Genomic DNA, 27,097 nt, shown 5'->3' with positions numbered 1-27,097 from the left:
ATAGAGATATCTAAACTGTCCCAGATCTATTCAGACATAAAATACAGAATTAAAATACTTCCCACAAAGAAAATGTCAAGCCCAGCGTGCTTTTCTGATGGACTTTTTTCAAAAATATAAGAAATAATGCAATCTTATAGGAATTCTTCTTAGGGATACTGAAAATTCCAAAATATTTTATGACACCAAAACTTGGCAATCCAATTTAAAACACAGAAATTGCAGGTCAATGACTCGCATTAATATTTAAAAGAAAATAAAAAACAAAACCTAAACTAAATATTGGCAAATTGGATCCACCAATATAGAAAAGAATTACATGTCATGACAAATGGAGTTTATTCCAGAAATAAATAGACTTGACAATTGAAAGTTAATGAAATTTACATATGATCAACTCTACAAATGTCATAAAATGTTTTTCATAAAATTCAACACCTTTTGATGATAAACAAGAATCTTAGCAAACTAGAAATACAGACAAACTTCCTCATTTTGATAAGGGGTATCTATAAAATAAAAACCTGTGGCAAACATCAAACTTCCTGATGAAATACTAGATTTCCTCTGAGATACAGAACAAGACAATGATATCTGATCACCACTTTTTTCCAACATCATTTTGGTCATCTGTAGAGGTACTTGCTAATTCAATAAAGTAAGAAAACTATAAGTCTATAGACGTGAAAAGGAAGGAAGGACACTGTTATTCATTGATAAGATGATCATAGACGGAGAAAAACTAAAGGTATCTATAGATAAGCTATCAGAATTAATAGGTAAATTTAGCAAGGCGTCAGGATACAAGGCAATTGGGAAAAATACCTTATTTCTATATAATGGTATTAAATAGACAATTGTATTTTAAAATAATACCACTTACATCCAATAGCTACAGTTCAAGGACTCTGAAAACTACGAAACATTGACAGTTTAAAGAACACGTAAACAAGTGAAAGAACATATCATGCTCATGGTCTGAAGACTTCATATTGTCACTTTTTCTGAAATGTGTCTAACGGTTTGGTTTGTTTATTTGCTTGATTTTGTGGGAACCAGCAAGATGATTCTAAACTTTACATGGAAATTCAAAAAGCCAGAAAGAGTAGTCAAGGCAATCCCCAGAACAGCAAAGTAGAAGAATTTTGCTAGGTAGACTTATTATAAAGCTATTGTAATCATGAAGCATGATATCCAATAACAAAATAACAAAAAATAAGAGAATCCAGAATTAGATCATGTAATGAGCATATAATTAATGAAGAGATAGCTTTGCAGAGTAATGGGCGAAGGTACAGCCTTTTCAATATCTTCAATAGTCTTGAGAAAAACAGGTTTCTTAAGGCCCAAAAGCACTACCAAAAAGGAAAAGATGAATGTATTTCACTACATTAAAGATCAAGAACATCTATTCATCCAAAGATACCGTTAACATAGTGAAAATACTAGCCATAGAGTGGGAGAATACATTTGCAATATATAACTGATAAAAGGCTAATAATGTCAAGAAATACAATGAATGCCTATAAATCAACACAACAAAGGCCACTCAAAAACAGACACATAACTAAAGAGGATACCCAAACGGCCAATAAATACATGAAAAGTTGTGCAGCAAGGAAATACACATTAAAAAACTATGACTACCACTATATATTCAACAGATGCACTAAAATTAAAAAGAAGGACCACAGAAAGTGCTGACAAAGATTTGTGGAGCCAAACTCACACATTATTGGGGAAAGTATAAATTGATACAAGCACTTTAGAAAACTCGTATTATCTACTAAAGTTCAGTTACACATGACTCAGGAATGCCACTCCTAATTATATACCTAACAGAAATGTTTATATATGTGCACCAAACTCCACTTACAAGAATGTTCATGACAGAGTATCATAATAATCCCAATGTGGGGGGGAAATCAAGAGAATAAATTGAAACAACAGTGAAAATAAATGAAATACTACTACATGAAACATGACTGAATCTCACAAAAACAATATTGAGAAAAAGCAGCCAGATACAAAAAAAATACATACTGTATGAATCCATTCATATGAAGTTTGGGGAAAAAGCAAAACTAATCTCTGGAGTTAAGACAATGGTTACTCATGGGGAGAGGGGGTGTTAGTGACTGGGAAAAGGCACATGGTGGGCTTCTGGGATATTAGTAGATCCTATTTCCTGATCTGGGTGGGTGGTCATTACACAGGGTCCACTCTGAAAATTCGTCTAGATATATACTCATGATTTGTGTACTTCACTGTATGTTATTCTTCAATTTAAAAATTTTTAAAAATCTTGATGATACAAGCAAATGAGTCTTTGGTAAACAACCAACCAATAAATAAAAACAATAAAGGCGAGAAACTCCAAAAAGAATAAAAAGCTGTAAGAGTGTCAAGGATTGAAAAGAAAGAAATATTAGCAATCATGGTGCTAGAAGAATAGATTATTCATTCCTTATTATTAGGAATTTCCTCTTTTGAATGATTCATTCAACTTGTGAACAAAATATGGAAGATGTAGTTACAGTTGCAGGATGGATTATAAACATTAACAACTGTGGCAATGTAAAAAAAATATGTACGTAAAAGAGGAAAGTTGGAAGAAAGAGAAGGAATGGCTAAAGGAGAGTCAAGGTATTGACTTAAATACAACAAAAAACTAAGATATGAGATTAAATATGGAATCAACAGATGTGCTTCAAGATAATTCAGGAGTGAAGGAAGTGGGTAGACAAAACAACACTGGCCATGTATTGATAATTGTTTTATCTGGTTAATGGATACAGGGGCTTTGTTATACTACTCTGTTTACTTTTTTTTTTTTTTAAGATTTTATTTATTTATTCGACAGAGATAGAGACAGCCAGCGAGAGAGGGAACACAAGCAGGGGGAGTGGGAGAGGAAGAAGCAGGCTCATAGCGGAGGAGCCTGATGTGGGGCTTGATCCCACAACCCCGGGATCACACCCTGAGCCGAAGGCAGACGCTTAACCGCTGTGCCACCCAGGCGCCCTATACTACTCTGTTTACTTTTAATTAAGTTGGAAATTTTCCAAAATGAAAAGTTTTTTTTTTTTTTAAAGGTAACCAAGAGTAAAACATAATGCACCTATCAAACGAAAGAGAAGGGAAAAGGGGGAGGTACTGTGAACTAAATCTTTATGGCCTAAAATATATAAAGTTGGAAAACTGAAAAACAGAGGTATAAATATTATAGGCACAACTAGAAAAGATGAAGAAGAGTTGTCTCTCAGAAGTCAGTGGGAGTGGAAGGTGTAAGGCATGATAAATCTTTTTACTACAAGCTTTTTTCAAAAAAATATCATATTAGGGGCGCCTGGGTGGCATAGCGGTTAAGCGTCTGCCTTCGGCTCAGGGCGTGATCCTGGCGATCTGGGATCGAGCCCCACATCAGGCTCTTCTGCTGTGAGCCTGCTTCTTCCTCTCCCACTCCCCCTGCTTGTGTTCCCTCTCTCGCTGGCTGTCTCTATCTCTGTCAAATAAATAAATAAAATCTTTAAAAAAAAAAAAATCATATTAATTAGACATTTTAATTAAAAATTTAAAAGCGGACAAAATGTTTAATAGAAAAAATAGTAGTTAAGATGCTTAATCATTTATACTTTAAATAAACAATTAGCCCATAAAATGGAAGGAGTTAGAATATATCTTAACAATACTACCAAGTATTCTAAATTTCATTCTTAATTATATTGTTCAGGTTATGCTATCTCAAGATGAAATAAGTTATCCCTGTATGCTATTAAATTTGATTTTCTCTGGTTAAAAAAAAAAAGGCAGTTATCTCACCAGATTTAATTTAAATGAAATTAATAATGATTAGATTAAATCAGAATAAAACTGTTAGCATCATTAAACAGCATTCCTGCATTTTACCATTATGATTTAAAATCCAAGCAAGTTAGTTGTCATATTTTTAAACTGTTAAGTCTTATTAAAAAGCTGATGATGTAATATACAATAAAACTTAATTATCTTACCTCCTTTTCTTCACCAACTTGGTCCAAACTCTCATGACTTGAAGGATTATATGGAATTACTGAAAACCCAATCCCAAATGTGGGCGGGGGGGGGGGGGGGGGGAGAAAAACATAGGATCCATTAACTGAGTTTGACTTAAAATGTACTCATAATTTGATTTAAGTTTTTATTTCGGAATAAGTTTTCATTATTTAAAATTGAGTATCTGTCCTACTAGTAATAACTTGTATGTATTTATGAGTTAAATCCTCATCTTTAATGAGAGCAAGAACCAATTAGCAGCCAAGTACTGATTCTAACAAATATTTTTGGTATTTTAAAAATATTTCTCTTCACAAACTAATTCTTTCTATAAGGGTGACTCTATAAACATTCAATTATTTTATGTTTTTTTTAAAGATTTTATTTATTTATTTGACAGAGATAGAGACAGCCAGCGAGAGAGGGAACACAAGCAGGGGGAGCGGGAGAGGAAGAAGCAGGCTCACAGCGGAGGAGCCTGATGTGGGGCTTGATCCCATAACGCCAGGATCACGCCCTGAGCCGAAGGCAGACGCTTAATGACTGCGCTACTCAGGCGCCCCTAAACATTCAATTATTTTAGTATGACTAAGGCACAGAGATAGGGGGCCTTTGGTTTTTACTCTTCACTTCCTTCATACTCAAAATGTTCCTAAGTACCATACCATACAGGTCAAGTAAAGAACTGACAAAGATTGAACTCTAGGTTTCTATTCCTCAAAGCTGCTTCAGGCAAAAAAAGCCCACGTTTCATATAACCAGCTTCTTGTATGAACAAGAAAGTACATTCTGTCCTTTCAGAGAAACCCCCTCACCTTCCCTTTCTTGATTCATCCGAGATCAGTATACTCTGCCCTGCTAATCGCTCTCCAAACGTCACAGATACGTATTTAAGGTCTGTATCTATTTGACTCACACTAAAAGACTCACACACGTCTTTTTTGAATATTTTATGCTGCATCTCTGTATCTTCTACATAATTTCTACGTCTGATAACAAACCTTTTTAATAAAAACAGATCACCCAAACAGTCAACATGACCCACAAAATCACATACGTGTTTTCATTGTTGAAAAAACTAGGTTTGCGCAATTTAAAAAAAAGTCTCAGAAGAAAATTATCTGAATTAGAGAAAAGAGTCATTTGTTGTACATAGTCGTCTTCTTAAAATGCCAAAGGCATATGTTGAGTATTATGACTGATAGTGCCACAGCAAAACAGGGTTAACTAACTTATTTGGGAAGAACATAAATGGTTTTAAACTTAAAGAGTCACCAGAAGAAGTCTTTAAATGATACTCTGTCGATGAACACTGGTTCCTACCAGCATCATTCTTACCTGTCTGTGCGTGGTCTGCATGCATGGATGACTGGTCCATGGGCATCATTGGTTCCTACAAACATTTCCAAAGACACAGTAACTCAGTGGGTTCTTTCTAAATCCCAACACCACTATGAATTCAGAAACATTATTTCAATGAGACACGGCATGTTACAATTTAAACGTCAAAGAATAGAACTTAAGTGAAAACTGCATTACTATATTTAATTATATGAAATTTATATTTAATTATAAGAAATTATGCAATACTCCTGTGAATGAGGTAACATTAGTCACATTTTACAGACAACAGACGAAACAGAAAAGTAATTTCAGTAATTTCTTGAAGTTAGAAATCAAATTAAACTTCTATCTACTTTGTTTCTCTTCTACACTATTCTTCCTTTGAGCACCATACACTCACTTGACATCTTCGACAAAGGGAGTCCCTGGTCCATAAGTTCCTTTGCTGAGACCAGAGATGAACTTCAAGATGGTCTGTGAGCCTAAAATTTTGTGGGTTTTCTATTTTTCTGAAGATTCTCAAAGGTGCCAGAGACCCAAATAAGGAAAAGAAATACCTTCTACAAACTCACTTAACCAACTCACTGCCAATAACCTCAGGAAAAATGTTAATTCAAACCAAAATGCTACTAATGCATTAAACTTGAACCCAGGTTTAATGAATACCAACAAGAAAGGGAAAAGTTGGGAAGGAGCATTAGTTAAAATTATTTTTTAAGATTTTATTTTTAAGTAATGTCTACACCCAACGTGGGGCTCAAACTCTCAGCTCCGAGATGAAGAGTCGCAGGCTCTACAGACCGCGCCAGCCAGGCGCCCCTACACAGGTATAATTTTAAGGCTGTCTTAAAGATAGGCCCCTGGATTTTACAATGCATTTAGTGATTATCAATATAGTCACTAATCCAATCCCTCTTTCCTTCCACATTTATAAATTTACACAGGTCATTCCAACACCTAAGAATACTCAAGAATAGGGGCACCTCGGTGGCTCAGTTCTTAAGCATCTGCCTTTGGCCCAGGTCATGATCCTATGGTCCTGGGATCGAGTCCCGCATCGGGCTCCCCGTTCGGCGGGAGGCCTGCTTCTCCCTCTCTCACTCCCTCTCCCACTCCCTCTGCTTGTGTTCCCTCTCTCGCTGTCTCTCTCTCTATCAAATAAATAAATAAAATCTTAAAAAAAAAATACTCAAGAATATCAACAGTAACCTAAATAAATTATGTTCACAATTTTTGGCCATGTTTTTTTCCTTAAGATGGGATTTTCACCTTCCTAACGACAAACTCACTCCTGAGCTTACATGAACTAGCTAAATAATTGTAATAGAGCCACCAATAATAACCTCATTCACAATGTCCAAAGAAGATACTATGAATAAACATGGTATACTCATTCTAGAAGACAATTTAGAAAGATGCACCCAGATCTTTTTTTTTTTTTTTTTAAGGTGGGATAGGGAGGGACAGAGGGAGAGGCAGAGAGGGAATCCTAAGCAGCCTCCATACCCAGAGCTCAATGTGGGGCTGGATCTCACAACCCTGAGATCATGACCTGAGGCAAAATCAAGAGTCAGATGCTTAACTGACTGAGCCACCCAAGGGCCCCGGTATCCAGATCTTTTTAAAAATGCATAACCTTTAAGCCAATAATTTACTTCTGGATCCTTAAGGAAATAATAAGATTTACCTACCAGAAAGTTCATTATAATTTTCTTTACAGGAAAATGTAGAAAACAACTCAAATGTACAATCATGGGGAACAGGTTAAGTAAATCATGATATAGACATATAACAAAATATGCTAAAACTGATGAAGAGATGGATAGACAGATATGGAAAAGTGACCAAAAAATATAGTTAAGTGAAAAAACAGGTTAGAAAACAGTATATGTATGAGCTCACTTTTGTTAAAAAGTATGTAACAGAATGAGACTCAATCAAACATTACGTACATTCTGATAAGCACTCCCCCTTCTATGAAGCAATCTCAAAAACAATCTACAAAAACCAAAAATGAAAAGCTGGAATCTAACTAAACTTCTAGATCCAACTATAATACACAGAAAATAAAGAGGACAGGGGAACATTTTAAACACAGAGAAGCAAAGAGAAAAATACCGAAACACTTCAAATGACAACCTAAATTCTTCTACACTTAAAATTTAAGAGGGGGAAAGAGAGAGAGAGAGAGAGGGAAGAGTCAGTTAAAAACTATCCAGGACACACATCAGGCAGCTGCAAATACGGGCTTCGTTTACATCCTGATTCAGAGTGAAAGCTTTAAAAACAGTATTTTCACGTTTATGAGGCAACTGAAGTTTTGAATGTTGCCTAGATGAATATTTGATTAAGGAATTTGCATTTTAGGTTTTAAAGAGTCCTTAGCTTTTGGATTTCTTTCAAAATAATACAGGATGCGAGCAGGTTACATGGGTAGGGGTGTAGCTGAAATAAAACTGGTCAAGAGCTGGTACCCTACTGAAGCTGGGTGACTGGTATAAGTTCATTATACTGCTACAGTTAATCTTAAAAATACTTAAAATTTTCCACATAGAAATTTTCCATTTAACATTTTTCATTTATGCATATAAATTTGCAAAGAAAAAGTTCTGGAAGGATATACACCAGAAGACAATTACCTTTAGACAGTAGATCTCATGGGGGATTTTTATGTAATTTTCATTTATCTTTATTCTCTATTTTTTCTATAATGAACATGTTGTAATTGTATATTTAAAACAGAAAGTGAAAATAAAAATTTTAAATTCAAGAACTCCCCAGGAATCACACACTTTAAAGAGCAAACAGGAAGCCTCTGACTCTTCTTCCCTGATCTCTGTTTATTGTAGGTGCTAAAACAATGCGAGCAAGAAACTAATCAGTTTATCCTGAGAGAAAAGTCTTTTAAATAGTTCTCCCGACCTCTTCCTAATTTAGACCAGATGATTTTGTAGCAGATTAAATCAAGAAGTTAACCGTATACTATAAACAAATTTATAATAACAATTCCAAAATTCACAATATACCAACTGGATTGTAAAGTTACATTCTGTAACAACTGCGATTCCTTACCACCTCTGTGTTTTAGCTCTCTGTCCTAGTAGTGTTACTGAAAATGTTCTATTAAAAAAAGACAACGGAGTCTTACCGGTGGCATAGAATGCCGCCCACATTCAATTGTGACAAGTTTGTGGCACTTCTTATGAACCAGGAGCTTGCAGTTGATGCACTTATATCCCTGACGTCCAAGTCCCCATATTCGGTCAGTACAGATGGCACAGTGGGCACGCTGGAAAGGGTAATTCAACAGTATTTTATTAACAAATGAAAAGTCATAATCATTTGCCAACACTTTGCTGATAAAATTGTGAAAATAAGGGGCGCCTGGGTGGCTCAGTTAGTTAAGCGTCTGACTCGTGATCTTGGCTCAGGGCATGATCTCAGGGTTGTGGGAATCAAGCCCTGCATTGGGCTCCACACTGGGTGTGGAGCCTGCTTGGGATTCTCTCTTCCTCTGCCTCTGCCCTCCCCATGCACCCCCCCCAACCTGCTCTCTCTCTCAAAAAAAAAGAAAAAAAAAAAGTGAAAACAAGTGGCTTTCTTCTCTAACTCAATTCCCTTTATCATACATAACTTTCCCAAAGCTATGATGGTCACAAGAGTGAAATTTGCCACCATATTGTTTTCTGTTATATGTTCAAGAATTTTTGGTCTTCCCATAAATTCGGAGTACTGAAAATAGTAAAAGTGAATTAAACTTGAAAAACATACAGCAGAAAAAGCTATGCAAGGACTCCCAAGCAAATATAAACCTTCCAGATCATTCAGAGGTCAAACCAAAGCCCTGCTCTCTCAAAAAACAATACCTAAAGTGATTTGTTCATTTCAAAGCTTTTTAAATATCAGTGCTACTGGGAAAAGGATTTTGGGAACCTCCGGTGGTAGCTTTTATTTACATGAATGAATTCAGAACATGAAACTAGTTTTACAATGGAAATGGGGTCCACATATTTGTAGTTACCGAGAGTGGTTAAAAACATGGACTTCTGGAAACAGACTTCTTTCAAACCTTGGCTCTGCTACTTCCTAGCTGTGTCACCTTGGGCAAGTAAACCGCCCCACACCTCAGCTTTTTTATCTATAAAACAGAAATAGATAGTACCTATCTCACAAGGTTGTTGTAAAGATTAAATGGGTCAATATCTGTCAAGCATTTGGAAAAGGATCTGGTACGTAGTAAAAGCTAGATAAGTGGTCTGCAATTATTATTTTTGCAACAGTGAAAGTTAAAATTACATTAAATGGTTTGGAAAATAAACTGCTTATTTTCCGGTTGTCTGGAATTACAGTAAAAAAGCCAACTTTCTTTTAGCTAAGGTAACTATATAATTTAATCAGGGGTGTTTTTAAGAGTGAAAGGAGATGCTATTAAAAATTACCTCAAGATAACAGGGATACTGCCCCAGGGAAACTGGGAATGTTGTCACCCTACTTACTCCTTTAAAAGGGAAAACAAGGGGTGACTGGGTGGCTCAGTCATTAAGCATCTGCCTTCAGCTCTCAGGTCATGATCTCAGGGTTCTGGGATCAAGCCCCGCATCAGGCTCCCTGCTCAGGGGGGACCTGCTTCTCCCCCTCCTTCTCCCTTTGCCTGCTGCTCCCCCTACTTGTGCTCGCTCGCTCTCTGTCAAATAAATAAATAAAATCTTAAAAAAAAAAAGAAAGAAAACCTTAATCTTTAAAAAAATAAAAGGGAAAACAAGACTACCTTTTTTTCACAGTAGTGAGAAAAAAATAGATTATCTCAAATTATTAATATTTAATGAACTAAGGTTTACCCTGTTGAAACGCTTAGCTTGAAAAGTGTGGCCATTTGCACAATAAAGCTTTCTCCAGCGGCGTGCGCCTCTGCGGTAGATGGATTCTAAAGAGAGATAAAAGGTTAAAAAAAGAAAAAGAGCAAGTGTGAATAAAAGCCTTTTTATAATTAAGTCTGTGATTTTTTCATGATATCCACTTCAAGAAAAAAAATATTCTTTTTTTTTTTTTTTAAGATTTATTTATTTATTCGACAGTGAGAGAGACAGCCAGCGAGAGAGGGAACACAAGCAGGGGGAGTGGGAGAGGAAGAAGCAGGCTCCCAGCGGAGGAGCCCGATGTGGGGCTCGATCCCATAACGCCGGGATCACGCCCTGAGCCGAAGGCAGACGCCCAACCGCTGTGCCACCCAGGCACCCCAAGAAAAAAAATGTTCTGATAAAAACCTGAAAGTGAAAAAATAAAACAGATTTATCAAGGGACTAGATGAGAACAAAGCCCATGGAGTAAAAATCTATGAAAAGTTACTATTCAGGCTTTTCTGTCTTTTAATTTTCCCCCCAACCTTCAGGCGCCTGAGTAGCTCAGTCGGTTAAGCATCTGCCTTCGGCTGAGGTCATGATCCCGGGGTCCTGGGATCAAGTCCCATATCAGGCTCCCTGCTCAGCAGGGAGTCCGCTTCTCCCTCGGCCCCCCTTCCCCACCCAACGCTCTTGCTCACTCTCCTGCTCGCTCTCTCACAAAATAAATAAAAGCTTAAAAAAAAACTTTTCCCCCAACCTTTAACTTTGAAAAATTTTAAGTCCCCAGAAAAGTTTAAAGAACAGAATAGACAGCTGCCTCCCTCACGGAGACTTACCAATATCTAACATTACGCCGCCTTTGCTCTCCTCTCTGCAGATGCCTTTTTGGTCTGCATCATTTATAAGTTGCAGACATAACACTTAACCCTTAAACACCTAAATATCCACTCACTGCCATAGATTAAGGGTGTTTCCCCTAATTCTACTTAACCCTAATACCATTACCATGTCTTAGAAAATCAACATTAATTCAATATCACCTAAGAGACAGCTCATATGCAAATTGCCCTATTTGCCCTTAAAGTACCTTTGATAGCTTTCTTTTTCTCTGCAGGATCCGATCAAGATCCAAGCATTGCCCTTCGTTACTATACCTTTTTTGTCTCTTGAATGTATGCAGAAACAGTCATGCTGCCATATTGGCTGTTGTTTATTCTTTGTGATGTTGATTTTTTTTTTTTTTTTAAAGAATCCGGGCAGCTGTCTTATATCCTACATTCTGGATTTGCCTATTTCCTCATTCGAATCAGTATCAAATACTTTTGGCAAAAATAATATATAGGTGATATGTATTGCTTATTGTGTCACATCAAGAGATACGCAAAAGTCAGACTGCTGACTCCCACTACTGGTGTTCAATCACTCTGTTAAAGGCAGTGACTACTTGTTCTCGTCATTGCAAGGGTACATTTTACTTTTCACAGAGGCTCTAAAAAGGACACTTTGCAACCACAAGAATATTATCTTCCCCATTAATCTCTCTCTCTCTCTCTCTTTTTTAGGGGGGAGAGGGGGACAGGGAGAGGGAGAGAATCTTAAGCAGGCTAGTACCCAGCACTAAGCCAAGGTGGGGCTAATCTCATAACCCTGAGATCAAGACCTGAGCCAAATCAAGAGTCGGAGGCTTAATCAAATGAGCCACCCAGGTGCCCCTCCCCATTAATCTTTAATCCAATGGTTTTTATATTAATACTTTTTCTAAACAAACTAAGAGGTTCCCTAAGACCAAATCTAGTTGACCTATGTAATTTTGGTTAAGACAATCATGATTATACATATTGTCTATTAGTCATTCATATTAATATTCCGCAGTGATAGCTAATACTGTAGAAAGATTCCATTAGGTTTCTAAACTCATATTTTAAAGCAGATGTAGCACTGGGTTTACCATTTAAAATTAAGATAGAAAAAACAAGTTGAAATGCTCTGAATTAGAAATCTTAAGATAGCATAATAGGGAACTTTAAATACAGATGCTTTTATTCTTATTTACTTATTCTGTCAGGAGTAACCAAAGCAGAAAGTTTCTGTTAACCATATTTGAACCTAGGGGTGCCTGGGTGGCTCAGTCTTTGATCCATCCATCATTGGAACTATGGCAAAATATTCTTAGCTGAATCCAGACCTAAATTTTTCGATATTGCTTCAGGGTTCTACCTACTCCCTTAAATTTCCCCATCTTCCTATACAGTACATGGCCCCCATTCAATTCTATATAAATACTCATAGCTCTTTAATTTTTCCTTTTCACCAAGTTGCAGGAAGAGTCACAGAACTGGGGATGCCTGGGTGGCTCAGTCAATTAAGCGTCTACCTTCGGCTCAGGTCATGACCCCAGGATCCTGGGACTGAGCCCCACATCAGGCTCCCTGCTCAGCGGGGAGCCTGTTTCTTCCTCTCCCTCTCCCCCTCCCCCCTGCTTGTGCTCTCTTGCTCTTTCTCTCTCTCTCTCAAACAAACAAAAAAAGAGTCCCAGGACTAAAAGTTTAGAACTATTTCATTTATTTCAAAGGAAAACACTTATCACTATTCTTTCTAAAGCCATGGATATGTACAGAAACCACAAATGAAAATGAGTAATATCCACAACTAATAAGTTATACTGTCTATCAAAAGCAATAACTGATGATCATAAATAAGTTTACGTATTTCAGCTCCATCAGACCAGTTGTTTGACTCTTCAGTTCTCACTAATGGTAACCATCAGCCTCGACATTCAAAAGAAAATCCCTAACTATTTCTAATTACACATGCTCAAGTATTTAGAGAGGAAGCATCATGTTACTTTCAAATGATACACTAAAAAAATTTAAAAACAAGCATGTTTCTTACGTACATACATGTATGCCTATGTGTGAACACATACAGATGCAGAAATAAAGCAAACACAGAAAAAGTCAATAATTGGTCAATGAAGGCAAAGGGTATCTTTGTGTCCTTGTTTTCAATGTTGTTTCAACTTTGTAAGTTTGAAAATTTCCAAAATTAAAAGCCAGGAAGGAACATGACTGAAAGTGCACTTAATTCTCCTTTCAAATGCACAACACTTAAGTCAGTAACTTGCAGCTAAGAACTGCCCGATTTTCATGTGGCAAAAGTAGAGAGTTTAGGCAGTTGCTAAGATAGTCTAAATTAGGCTGAAGAATGGAAAAGAAACCAAATGGACTAAAAGTTCTATTTCTGATTTCCTTTCACTTGTACAATTGTGCCCTAAACAACTCTGCACTCAAAGATATGAAGTATATACACACTCACTGTCTTCTCCTGGACACGGCATTCCAGGACGTTCTGGTACACAAGGGAAGACTAAAAGAAAAGAAACTAAAATTAATATAGCAAATTTAAAACATACACATTACATAGAATTTTAAATTCTACATCAAAAAATTGACCCAAATTTCAACCTGACCCTCTCTTGACACAAGATACTTAGCATATGGCCAGTAATATTTTTTCAAAGGACTCATTTATCAAGGCTATATGAAAGAAGTTTTCATGAAAGTAAACGGCCAAAAACAAACGCATTAGAAGCTCAAATTATTCATGCTAGTTCCTATTATGTTACTAATTGATTTTTTTGTCCTTAGAGAAATCCTTAACTATTTCCTTAAATCTTTGTTGTACTGTCAAGTTTGCTACAATGAAGAATTAAAACTGAATTACAAAAAGTATACAAATATGAACATAAACCATTACAGTTCTTAAAAGATGTATACTGAATTTTGGAAAAAAATTACACCACTAAGAGTACCCAACTCCAAAAAATGTAAGTTTTATCTTAGGAACTATAAATTTATAAACATGCTAATTCAGGGCATTTTTATAAACACAGTATATTTATGAACTAGCCAACTATTTGTAGTTGGTGACATAAAAAAGGACATGGCTTAAAAAAACACAAAGTATGGGAAGCATAGTTCCTCATATATTCTTAAAAGTTGAAATATAAGCTAACTTCTGAAAACAGATTCGTGATATAAAAATAATGAAAACTTAAACAAACTGTTTAATACTATTGATCAATCACTTCTTTAAACATTCATTGTAGTATTATTCTAGAAAGAGGTGACTCCAAAAATGGATGACTTCTGGTCTGCTAGAACCTCAATAAATTAGATAATGGATCCGTTAGGAGCACTATGTCAAACTCAGAAGGTAGAAAAATATTAAGCTACTGAGTTTTAAAAAACACACTGTAAAGAAAAGTACAAGGGAATAATAACAAGGTGTTGACTCGGTATACTTACGGGCGATTTCTATTTGTTCAAGTTTTAAAGAGTTCCCTAGGTCTCCTAAAAATGTTACATGAAATATTGCCAATGAATTGCAAAGAAATGGGATATATAAGCAGGGTTTTACTTGACATAAAAAATTTGAGGGGTAGCATAGTAAAAGAACAGACTTGGAAGCAGAATACCCAGATTGTATACCCAGGCCTACAACGCACCATTACATGATGGATGAGTTTCGTCTCTTCTTCTACACCACTATCCAGCTTGTGGGCTTGCTGATGTTTCACACACTAATCTCTATAACTATGTAAATAGTTCACTGTTAACCCTCAAATAAAAGAACGGACATTTCTGATACCTTTGGAGATCATTATTTGCATACATTACAAAGCTGCAAGGGAATGGCTTAGGAGAATTCTACTAGGCACTCAATTTTAAATTCTCTCCTAAACTCGGCTGTGAAACACTTGAGAGATGATCAGTTTAATATCCACAAAGGCATACTCAAATAACAAATTTCCTAAGATGGTAAGAAAATTGATTTTATTTTCTCTAGCATTTGAGAAACTACTGAATATGAACAATTACATAGCAATGAGGGACAGAGTTTAAGAAAATGACATCGGGATCATGTTTTTTAAAATGATCAAGAATATAGGGTTATTTAAAAAAAAAAAATTATAGCTCTAGAAGAATAAGAAACGACTACTCCTTTACCGTGAATCAAGAGCTCAGAATCCTTGTTTAGCTCATAAAGTCTAAAGGCTTCTTCTAACTCCAACTGAGATGATACTGTACACGGGTCTCCTAAAAAATATAAAAAGTAAAGCAAAGCTCACTTTTTAAATCCTCTAAAATGTACTGTTTAATAAGCAATTTCCATTACATAAAATCTTGAGCAAAAATAATTTCTGTTATATAAAATCTTGAGAAAAACAATTATATATATATGTATTTATATTATATATACATATATATATATACACATATATATATATGTATACATACACACAGAAGTATATGACAAGGACAAATTTTAGATATTTATTTAGACAATTCTATTTTCTAAAGTAGGTAACATAACTTCCATTTCTATTTCTACAGAATATTACATGAGGCTCATCAACACCAAATTTGATACATATAAAAACCATTTAATTCTCAGTAACATATATATTCAAAATATAGCAAATGGCATCTACCCTGACCACCTTTGGACTATTACTACAATATGACTAATGGCCAGGGACAAGCTTTTTGTTACCTACATCTTCAAAGGAGGAAGTGAAAGTGGTCTCACTGCTGTAATATGGTTGGTTAGGGGTCTCCATGTAATCATTTCGTCAAACTTTTCCTTCACCTGAGAGCCTTTCCTCACCCAAGAGGCTCACAGAAAGGAAGCCGAACTACTCAAGTACTTTGGACTGAAGAGCAGTCCTGCCTGAGCCGCTTTCGAACGTGAATGCGTCGTTTTAGTAAACTTACCCACAGAAAGGCTAAGGGAGAAGCAGCTCCCTAGCCAACCTGCCAAAGAACTGAGTCATCCCTGGCAAACAGTGAGATGGCACACCTCCCCAGATGATGGCATTCCTCAATGAAAACTCACTTTGATGGTGGCTGGGGCCTGAGCTGGGGCCTCCACACTGCAACGCTTTTGCTCATTCCTGTGGTTACACCAAATGTGACCGCACACAAGATGCCACCAGCCATATCCAAACCTCAGTCACTCTCAGCGGACAACTATGTCTATTACTCAAGAGAGAAAAACAAAGCCATCTCCTTCCCTCTGGTCTCAAAGAAATGAGCGCCTCTGTACCTTTCTCCAACTTGGAGAGTCCCTTAACGAATCTCTTCCTTTTATCTTCTCTGGGCCTTATCCCACTAGTCCCCTTCAGGTCCATTTTCATTTTTTCTTTCCTTCCACTGGCTCTTCTCAGGGAAAGGCAGGTCTGAGCCTGCCTTTCAATAATCTCCCTCACGCTCAGCCTGCCGTGCCATTCATTCATTCAGCAGCCACATGTCTCAAGAGCAAACTCAAGACTGAAACTGAAGGGGGTCAGTGAGAAGAGGGGAAGAAAAAAGGTAGGGCCTTTGATGTTTGGCTTCATACTTTTCTTTTGTAATTTTAATCAGAGGCTTATAATCTTTTAGATTTACCAGTAATAACTTTTCTTAATATCAAGAGTGACCCCACCCTGCTTTCTCCATGTTCCTATCCTCTCAAAATTCTGCTAACAGGTTTTAGTCTGTACACGCTACTAAAATGGCTATATCCAAGCTCATGAAAAGAGCCGCTAAAATCCATAGCACCTTTTCTGTCTTTACTCTGATTGACCTCTCTATGGCATCTAACAAAGCTGCCTACTATTTATAGAAACCCTACATCTAGATTTCTTTTTTTAACTTATTTTATCTAAATTCAATTACTTAACACACAGTGTATCATTAGTTTCAGATGTAGCGTTCAGTGATTCATCAGTTGCATATAATACCCAGCGCTCATCACATCACGTGCCCTCCTTAATGCCCGTCACCCAGTTACCCCATCCTTCCACCAACACGCATCTAGGTTTCTAAACACCATTCTTCTGGTTTACTAACTCTCCTTTTTAACCTTTTATTTTGGAAATTTTCTTTTTCTTTTCTTTCTTTCTTTTTTTTTTTTTTTTTAAAAGTAGGCTCCACTCCCAGTGTGGAGCCCAACGTGGGACTTGAACTTATGACCCTGAGATCAAGATCCGAGCTGATATCAAGATTCAGATACTTAACCAACTGAGCCATCCAAGCGGCCCTCGTTTTGGGAATTTTCAAACACATTACCAAATCTGGCTTCCCCCTATATTTCCACTCACTTATTCCCTTCTACCATATCAGTCTGAACAAATCCCTATAACTCTAGATTAAAATTCTTAATATAATCACAATACCATTATAAACCTATAAACACTAACAAAAATTAACTATAAAATATCCAAACATAACTATATGCAAAAGAATAAAGTTGAACTTTTATCTTATACCATAAACAAAAATTAACTCAAAATGGATCAAAGACTTAAATATAAGTGCTAAAACTATAAAACCCGTGGAAGAAAACATAGGGAGAAAGCTTCATGACATTGGATTTGGCAATGACTTCTTAGATATGACACCAAAAGCACAGGAAAGAAAAAAATTGAAAATTTCTCCAAAGAAGAGATACGAATGGCCAACGAGCACATGAAAAGATGTTCACCATCACTAATCATTAACAAAATGAAAATCAATGAGATACCACCTCCTTGCGATGAAACTACACAGAGAGAGAGAGAACCAACTACGCCAGCATCCCCAGTGAGCCTCCACGTGACTCCGGACCCAGCTGCCCTCTGATGGCCACTACACGAGAGACCTCTCGTGAGACCAGCAGAGCCAGTCAACTCACAGAAGTGCGAGAGATTATAAAATAAAGTGGTGGTTTTTTTAAAGCTACTCCACTTTGAGGTGAGTTGTTACGGAACCAACACCTTACTATCATCTTTGAAGCTGAATCTTGAAATTCCGTGGATCTTTACAAGACCCAGGACAAAGGCCACCTCTTCTGAACAGCCTTACCTAAGGAGATAATATTTCACATTTTAGGAAAAGTCTAAAGATAACCTAATTTTAATAATGGCTTTATTGAGATATAATTCACATAGCATCCAACTTCCTCGTTTGAACTGTACAATGGTTTTATGTTCACAGTGCTGTCAACTATCAATACAATCAATTTTAGAACATTTTCATTACCTCCTCAAAAAAGCCCCTTGCCCACAGCGGTCACTCTCCATTTCCCCCCAACCTCTCCTCCTACTGCCAGACCTAGGCAACCACTAATCTATTTTCAGTATCTATATTTTTGCCTTTTCTGGACATTTGATATAAATGGAATCACACAATATGTGGTCTTTCATGTCTGTCTTTTTTCCCCTGAGCATGTTTTCAAGGTTCATCCATGTTGTACCATGTATCAGTACTTCAGTCTTTTTTATTAGTGAATAATAAAGCAAATATTCTTGAAGTATTTGAGTGTTTGAGTAACTTCTCATGATGATTTCCTAAAAGTAGGATTGATTAAAGTGTGCCCATGTGAGGCACATGGATGGCTCAGTTGGTTAAATGTCCTACTGTTGGTTTCGGCTCAAGTCACGATCTCGGGGTTGTGAGATCCAGCCATGCGACCGGCTCCACGCTCAGTGTAGAGTCAAGACAAAACTTTCTAGCCCTGCCTGTGCCCTAGGACTCATCAGATTCACCTTCCACACATGCTCAATTTTCTTTCTCTAAAATAAAACTTTTAAAAAAATAAAGTGCCCCCATTTAAAATTTTGACAATTATTCCAAAATTTAGAATGACAGGAACTTCAAAAGGTTATCATATACACAACAGGGTATCTTTCCTAACTACCTACAAATAATTATTAAATTTTAAATATCTTCAAATCATGTAGTGAAAATGTCTTATTTTTAAATCTTTGGTTTTTTTAATTATTAGTAATTTTTGAGCTTTTTTGGGTCATTTATGAATTAGCTATCTACATTTCTTTAAGTAGATTTTTCACTTTTTTTACTTATTTTATATTAGAGATAGCAATCCTTTGGAAAAGTTACAAATATTTTCTGTCAGTTGTAACTATTCTTATGTCTGTGATTATGATGTTTTTCAACATAAAAATTAGGAAAATTCTTCCTTCTTTACATTTCCGTTTTCAGAATTTTCCTGTTTATTTTTCCAAATGAAACTGTCAGTTTTTTAGAAGTCCTATTAGAATTTTGGGGGGGATCATGCTCTTTAGACTGATCTATAGGGAGCTCTCATTTTACACAATGCTTCTTCCTAACCCCATTCATTTAAAGTTTTGCTCATGGCATCCAGTTGTTTTTGTTTCAGTTTTCTTTAAATGGTTTCTTCACATTTCTTTAAAGTTTATCCCTAGGTTTAAAAAAAAATTATGTTGTTACTATGGATGAGATCTTTTCTTCCGATATACTTTCTGACTGAGTATAATTTACATAAAAGGAAGACTGGTTCTCTCATAAACCCACTTTTTAACTTACTGTTATTGATATTTTAAAGATGCTAGATGAAAAACAGTGAGTCAAAATGACTCAACCAGGTTACACAGATACACCATATTTGGACCAACACTCAATACACTGATAATAAGTATTGGTGAGGATGTAGAGAAACTGGAATCAATCCTCATATGGTGCTGGTGGGAAAAGAAAATGGTGCTGCCACTTTGGCAAACAGTCTGGTAGTTCTTCCAAAGATTAAACATAGTTACCATATGACCCAGCAATTATACTCCTACGTATACATCTGAGAGCAATGAAAACATACGGCCACACAAAAAGTTGTAACTAAATGTTCATAGCGGTATTACTCATAACAGCCAAAAAATGGAAATAACCCAAATGTCCGTCAACTGAACAAGTCCTGATATGACACATCTAGATTAGGCGAATCTATAGAAACATGAAGTAGATTAGTGGTTACCTAAGTCTGAGGGCTGCGGGCGGTAAAGAGCTTACGGGGAAATAGGTAGTGAATGCTAACGAGCATGCAACTTATTTTTGGGCTGATGAAATGTTTTAAAATTGACTGCGGTGACAGCTGTGCAACTCTGTGAATATACTAGACACTCCTTTAAATAATAAATTATATCTCCATGAAGCTGTTTTAGAAAAAATGTTTACTGCAGCATTTTTATAAAAGTGAGTCTGATAGCAAAATAACATTCTAGTCCAAAAGCAAAGTCTTAGTTTGCCTCAAAGAAATAAAGTAATTCAGTCACAGACTCACTTTCTCAGTTACCCAAATTTCTCCCATTTTGCCACATTTATGAAAGTAAAAGTCGATATATTTACATATCATTTTTGACACAGGTTAAAAAAACTTCCATTTCTACAGAAGTAGATTTAAGTACAAGCCAAAAATAAAAAAGCAACATAAAAGTAATGAAAATTTCACATATCGGTGTGTAAATTATTCTTCCAGTTAGACAAACAAGCCAGTTGACTAAATTAATTCTAAATAATGAAATACTCTAAGAATTCTAGAAATAGATTGAGACTGAAATTTAATTAACACTTCATTTCCAATTTTCCAGGTAAGGAAACTGAATCCACACTGGAAAATACATGCAAACGTAGCTCGGGTTGTTTGTAAACAATGAGAAACATCGATGTCATTCCTATGTGTATACATGTATGTGTGTGTACATATCTATCATCTCTCTCTGCAGAGGCCTATTACCTATATTGTGAGGATGATGGGAACACTGGGGAGTATATATTTAAAGTGACTCATAGTATGCTTGGTTCATTACACATGGGGCTTTTATTATTGCACCTTGACTAAATGCCATGAATGGAATTTACTATTGTTGAAAGTATCATTACAACCATATTTTAAAAAATCAATCTTGCCCTTCTACTAGACATTGTCTTTTTGCCAGACCAGTACCTGTTTGCTGTTGGTTGAAACCTGGACCGGGTAAAGTACCTGTATTCAGTATTTACCTAGAGATTGATACTTTTGAATAACCACAAGGAAGTGTGAAAATAGAAGTTAATTACTGACATTACGTATACTCAAACCTATTTTGTTTTTATTGGACTGAATGTCTGTGGTTCAAGTATTACCTTTTTGGGCCAACTGTTTAATGCCTGATAAAGCAGGACACACACATAACTCAGAAGTAAAACATTCCATGAAGAGTCATCATGAAACAAAGAGGAAAAGCTATTTCTCAAAGCCCACTCGTTTATTAAAGTCCAAATTCACATCCTGCAACAGGCATACAGCCACAGTGAGATCTGCTCAGGTCAATGAATTTCAAGGTAATAAAATCTGTGTATTATAACCAGAAGATCAAGTCTCTTTCAATGCATCTACATTTTCTTTCACCTATAAAAAGAAAGAACCAAATTAGGGCACTGGACCTCAGGTGTTTGATATATATGCAAGATTCAGTTATTTATGAGATAACCTGACAAGATGCAGAACTTAAAAAACATACATTAGGTATATTAGGTATTTCAGCATGTGACTCAAGTCAGTGGCCCACACTGGAAAGAATCAACATAGCGTAAAACCCAAGTTGGCAACATTTAACATTTGCCTGAGATAGCATCACCACACTCCTCTCCCTGATGTCTGAGTCTGCCGTAGATTTACAGACTCACCCTGTTCCCACCGGACCCACCTCTGGACACTGGGTTCAGAACACTACATACCACCTGTGAAAGTTCTGGCACTCCCTACTTGGAAGGGTTGCATTGCTTAAAATACAGATTGGCAAAAACTTTCCAAGAATGCTATCGTGTTTAAGTGGCCACCCTTTCAATATTAGGACCAATCACGGTAGTAATGGATTTCTGGCCTCTCGCTTCCTTTTCTATGGGAGGCGGAAATCAGCGGTTACAGAAGCGTATGTTAACCTATCGAGCTGCCCATCCTCAACTTCTACTTCTGGAGATGATGAGGTAGTAGGAACTGGATTTAACCCTCCACCTAAAACACCAAAAAACTACACTAAACAAGTGAAAAAAATGATTCAAGATACTGGAAATAAGCAACAAAGGATCAACTGTTTCCAAGTAACTTAAATGCATCCCTAAACAAAACTCAGAAATATTCATAAAAATACAAATATATCCAACACCCAACAACACCGACGTCACCATGTCTAGGACCCGATAAAATACACCCAGGCATGTGCGTGAAGAAGAGGAAACTACGACCCACACCAGGAGAAACATCAATCAGTTGAAATTGACCCTGAAAGATGAAAGAATTTGTAGAAATGATATTAAAAGTTATTATAATTATATTCCACGTGTTCAAGGAGCTGTAAGTATTGGGTATGTCAAGTAAAGATGGAAGATACTTTAAAAGGCCCAAACTGAACTATACTAGATGGGATTAACAGCAGAAGAAAAGGCTACTGAACTTAAATAGACAACAATAAAACTATCCAAAATGAAATGCAGAGAAAAAGACTGGGGAAAAAAATGAACCGAGCATTAGTGAGCTTTATGACATCTCAAGAGACCTAATATACATGTAATTGGAGTCCCTAAAGGAGGGGTCTGGTGACAGAAAAAAAATTTTCTTGAAGAGATAATGGCCAAAATTTTTCCAATAAAGAGAAAAATCTTAAAAGCAGTTAAAGAGACACACATTACATAAAGAACAAAGGTCGCTGACTGCAGATTTGCATCAGAGACAATGTGAGCAAGAAGACAGTGTACAGAATGAAAAAAAAATGCCAACCTAGAATTACTTGCTCAGCAAAATTATCTTTCAAAAACAAATGTGACCTAGAGAGCAAGGAGTCAGAAATCCATTTCACAGAGAAATTCGTAGGGAAAGACAAATTCATAGAGACAGAAAGTATAAGTGATGCGTATGAGGAAGAGGAGCTGGAGGGGGAAATGGGTTTTTTTTTTAATTTAAATTCAATCAGGGGAATTATTATTTAATAGGTATAGAGTGTGTTTGGGATGATAAAAAGATGCTGGAATAGGGTAGGGGGGATGGTTGCATAAAACTGTGAATATGCTCAATGTCCCTGAATTGTACACTTAAAAAAGGTTAAAGTTTTATGTTAGGTATATTTTACCACAATAAAAAAAGAATTTTTTCTCAAATTCTTCTTCTTTTTTTTTTTTTAAAGATTTTATTTATTTATTTGACAGAGAGGCAGTGAGAGAGTGAACACAAGCAAGAGGGAGTGGGAGAGGGAGAGGCAGGCTTCCCGCCAAGCAGGGAGCCTGATGCCAAGCAGGGAGCCTGATGCCGGGCTCGATCCCAGAACGCTAGGATCCTGACCTGAGCCAAAGGCAGCCGCTTAACAACTGAGCCACCCACGCGCCCCGTCAAGTTCTTTTTTTTAAGATTTTTTAAGAGCAAGCACAAGCAGGAGGAGCAGCAGAGGGAGAGGGAGAGGGAGAAGCAGATTCCCCACTGAGCAGGGAGCCCAATGCAGGGCTTGATCCCAGGACCCTGGAATCATGACCTGAGCCGAAGGCAGCTACTTAACCGACCGAGCCACTCAGGTGCCCTAAAAAAAGAATTTTAAAAAAGAAGTACACTAGTTCTCTATTCTCATGAACAGACCTCAAGATATAATGTCCAGTGAAAAAAGTGAAGTTTCAGAATATTCCAGAATACATGCTAATACCATTTATAGGAATTTAAAAGCACATGAAAACACCATATCTTGTTTTATATGTGTGTGTGTGTATATATATATATATACACACACACATACACACACACATATATATATATATATATATATATATAGAACAGTGACAGAAAACAGATCCATGTTTACCTGGGGGTGGAGGGATGTGAGAAATAGTTTGGATTATAAACTTATCCTATGACAGTAGTTGCCCCTTAAAGAGGGAAGGAAGCCAATGCAACTGGAGGTGGGAATGCCAACAAGGACAGACCTTCCAACAGACCAGCACACAAGTTGGAGTTTGGGATCCCTGGTGCCCAATCAGGCTCTTATGGCCCCTCCTGTCTCACCTCTCAACTCATCTCCACCCCACCACTGCAAGGGATTTTCTGCAGGTGGGCCCCCGTCTGATCCCTTTGCCTTTCAGGCATCTACACGGCCTGCTGTATAGAGAGTTTACCGGACAGAATGCCTGGAGCACAGAGTTGGGGCAGAGGCCAGAACTGAGAGAAGTACTTGAGGACCCCTCTAAGTCAGCTCCTTGTCTTCTGTGTGGGGCACTCTATCCTTAGGAATGGTCCAAGACTTTCCAGGGATGACCAGGCTTACACGGTTTTTAAAAGATACCAATTTCCATATCCTCAACTTCATATAAATTCCTTTCTAAAAATCATCAGCCCAAGAATGTACCCAGGGTGCAAGACCCCACCTCATCTCCTTTTCAAATATTTCTTTTCCTATTTTATTTTATTTTTTAAGATTTTATTTATTTATGTGACAGAGAGACAGCCAGCGAGAGAGGGAACACAGCAGGGGGAGTGGGAGAGGAAGAAGCAGGCTCCCAGCGGAGGAGCCCGACGTGGGACTCGATCCTGGAACGCCAGGATCACGCCCTGAGCCGAAGGCAGCCGCTTTAACGACTGCGCTACCCAGGCGCCCCTCCTATTTTATTTTTTAAAAAGGATGTATATCTACCAGATGATCCAGTCATTCCACTTCTAGATATTTGCCCATGAGAAAAGAAAATATGTATCTATACAAAGACTTACACCTGACTGCCACAGAGCTTTTATTTGTGATCTCCCCAAAGTGGAAACCACCTCAATGTCCATCAGCAGAGGACAGATAAACAAATTGTGGTACATCCATATAATGGACTACCACTCACCAACAAAAACAAATGGACTATTGATACACACAATACACATATCAATACTTTTGCCCAGTAATAGAAGCCAGACTAGCCCCTCCCAAAAGAGTACACACTGTATGATTCCACGCCTATAGAACTCTAGAAAATGCAAACCAATCTATAGTGACAGAAAAACATCACTTGGCATGGAGGGTTACGAGGGAGGAATTGCAAAGTACACTGGAACACTTGGGGTAATGAATGTGGTCTCCATCTTGCCTGTGGTGATAGTTTCCTGGGTGTTGAAACTCATCAAATTATCCACTTTTAATATGTACAGTATATTGTGTGTCTCACTAAAGCTGTGTTTTTCTTTACTTTTATTTCTTTTTTTAAAAGATTTTATTTATTTATTTGAGAGCGAGAGAGCACATGTGAGAGAGAGCACAAGCAGGGGAAACGGCAGAGGGAGAGTGAGAAGCAGCCTCCCTGCTGAGCAGAGAGCCCTATGTAGGGCTTGATTCTGGGACTCTGGGATCATGACCTGAGCTGAAGGTGGACACTTAACCAACTGAGCCACCCAAGCGCCTTTTTTTTTTTTTTTTAAGTAGGCTGCACATCTAACATGGAGCCCAACACAGGGGCTTGAACTCATGACCCTGAGATCAGGACCTGAGCTGATATTAAGAGTTGGATGCTTGAGAGGAGTTAAGATGGCAGAGGAGTAGGAGACACCTTTTTTCAGCCGGTCCCCCGAGTCGAGCTGGATAGGTACCAGACCAGCCTAAACAACCACGGAACCAGCCTGAGATGCAGGAAGATGCATCTGGATCTCTACAAATGAACATCTCCAGCGCTGAGTATTGAGGTACGAAGCGGGGAGCCATGAAACCGTGCACAGATATCAGAAGATAAACGGAAGGGGGAGGGAGCCGCCGCGTTCTGGCGTCGGGAAGCGGTAGCCACCTGCACGGGGGAGCGGGCGGGCTCACGGACAGCACCCGCAAAAACAGCAGACTGAGACCGTGAGTCAGGTGCGCACCACCAGGCATCTCGCGGAACACCAGACCGGTGTGCTCACCGGAAATAGACTGAGACCGGGAGCTTCCGGAGCGCGCGCGGGGCGGCTGGCGGCTGGCGGCATTAGAAACACAAAGGACAGAGACGCGCAGGCCCTGGAAGTGAGGGCTGGGACGCCGGGTGTGGGGCACACATCCCGGGACGCTGCAGGGTTGAGCAGCACCAACAGTAACAGAGTTAAAGTGGCCAGAACATTAGTAGAGAACGGGCCGCAATCCCTCTGTTCTGTGACAGAGGCTGAAATTCGGCCGCTGCTGCTCTGACTCTCAGAAGAGGCACAGCAAACCGCCAGGGAAAGCCGCCAGAGAACAAAAGCCTGGAAATACCGGCTCAGAGAGTGTCCATCCCCATCCCCCCTCGCAGGGGACGCGGAGACTCTACCCAAAAGGGTTGCCTGAGTATCAGCGCGGCAGGCCCCTCCCCCAGAACACAGAAGGCAGGCTGAAAACTCAAGAAGCCCACAACCCGGGCACCTGGGTGGCGCAGTCATTGAGCGGCTGTCTTCGGCTTAGGGCGTGATCCCGGCATTCCGGAAAGGAGTCCCTCATCGGGCTCCTCCGCTGGGAGACTGCTTCTTCCTCTCCCACTCCCCTGCTTCTGTTCCCTCTCTCACTGGTTGGCTGCCACATAAATAAATAAATAAAATCTTTAAAGAAGAAGCCCACATCCCTAAGATCCCTATAAAACAAGGGGCACGGCCGGGGACCCAGTCAATAATTTGGGCTCTGGACAACTCCGCAACCTCTCCTCATCAGAATGACAAGAAGGAGAAGCCCCCCCCCCCAGCAAAGAAAAGACAGTGAGTCTGTGGCCTCTGCCACAGAAATAATGGATATGGATGTAACCAAAGTATCAGAAATGGAATTCAGAGTAATGATGGTCAAAATGATGAGTAGAATTGAAAAAACTATTAATGAAAAGGTTACTGAGAATATAGAATCCCTAAAGACAGAAATGAGAGCGAATCTGACGGAAATTAAAAATTCTATGAGCCAAATGCAGGCAAAACTAGAGGCTCTGACGGCCAGGGTCACAGAAGCAGAGGAACGCATTAGTGAATTGGAGGATGTGTTAATACAGGAAAAAATGAAAATAGAAGATGGTCTTAAAAAAATCCACGCCCACGAATGTAGGTTACGGGAGATTACTGACTCA

The 27,097-nt window shown here is 38.0% G+C and overlaps 1 protein-coding gene across 1 annotated transcript in view; it reads right to left on the bottom strand.

The window, feature by feature from the left end:
- PRKCI (protein kinase C iota) overlaps positions 1–27,097 on the bottom strand; it is a 75,777-nt gene that overhangs the window by 21,854 nt on the left and 26,826 nt on the right. The window contains exons 3-8 of the mRNA XM_026498813.4: positions 15,230–15,319; positions 13,536–13,586; positions 10,218–10,303; positions 8,528–8,668; positions 5,374–5,428; positions 4,014–4,072 (exon numbers count right to left, since the gene is read on the bottom strand). Coding sequence (XP_026354598.1) covers positions 4,014–4,072; positions 5,374–5,428; positions 8,528–8,668; positions 10,218–10,303; positions 13,536–13,586; positions 15,230–15,319 — 482 coding nt within the window. The remainder of the gene's footprint in view (positions 1–4,013; positions 4,073–5,373; positions 5,429–8,527; positions 8,669–10,217; positions 10,304–13,535; positions 13,587–15,229; positions 15,320–27,097) is intronic.

This window comes from Ursus arctos, unplaced genomic scaffold (assembly GCF_023065955.2).
Source record: "Ursus arctos isolate Adak ecotype North America unplaced genomic scaffold, UrsArc2.0 scaffold_4, whole genome shotgun sequence".
Taxonomy (NCBI): domain Eukaryota; kingdom Metazoa; phylum Chordata; class Mammalia; order Carnivora; family Ursidae; genus Ursus; species Ursus arctos.
The sequence above is the reverse complement of the archived record's forward strand: the minus strand, read 5'-3'. Positions and strand labels throughout refer to the sequence as shown.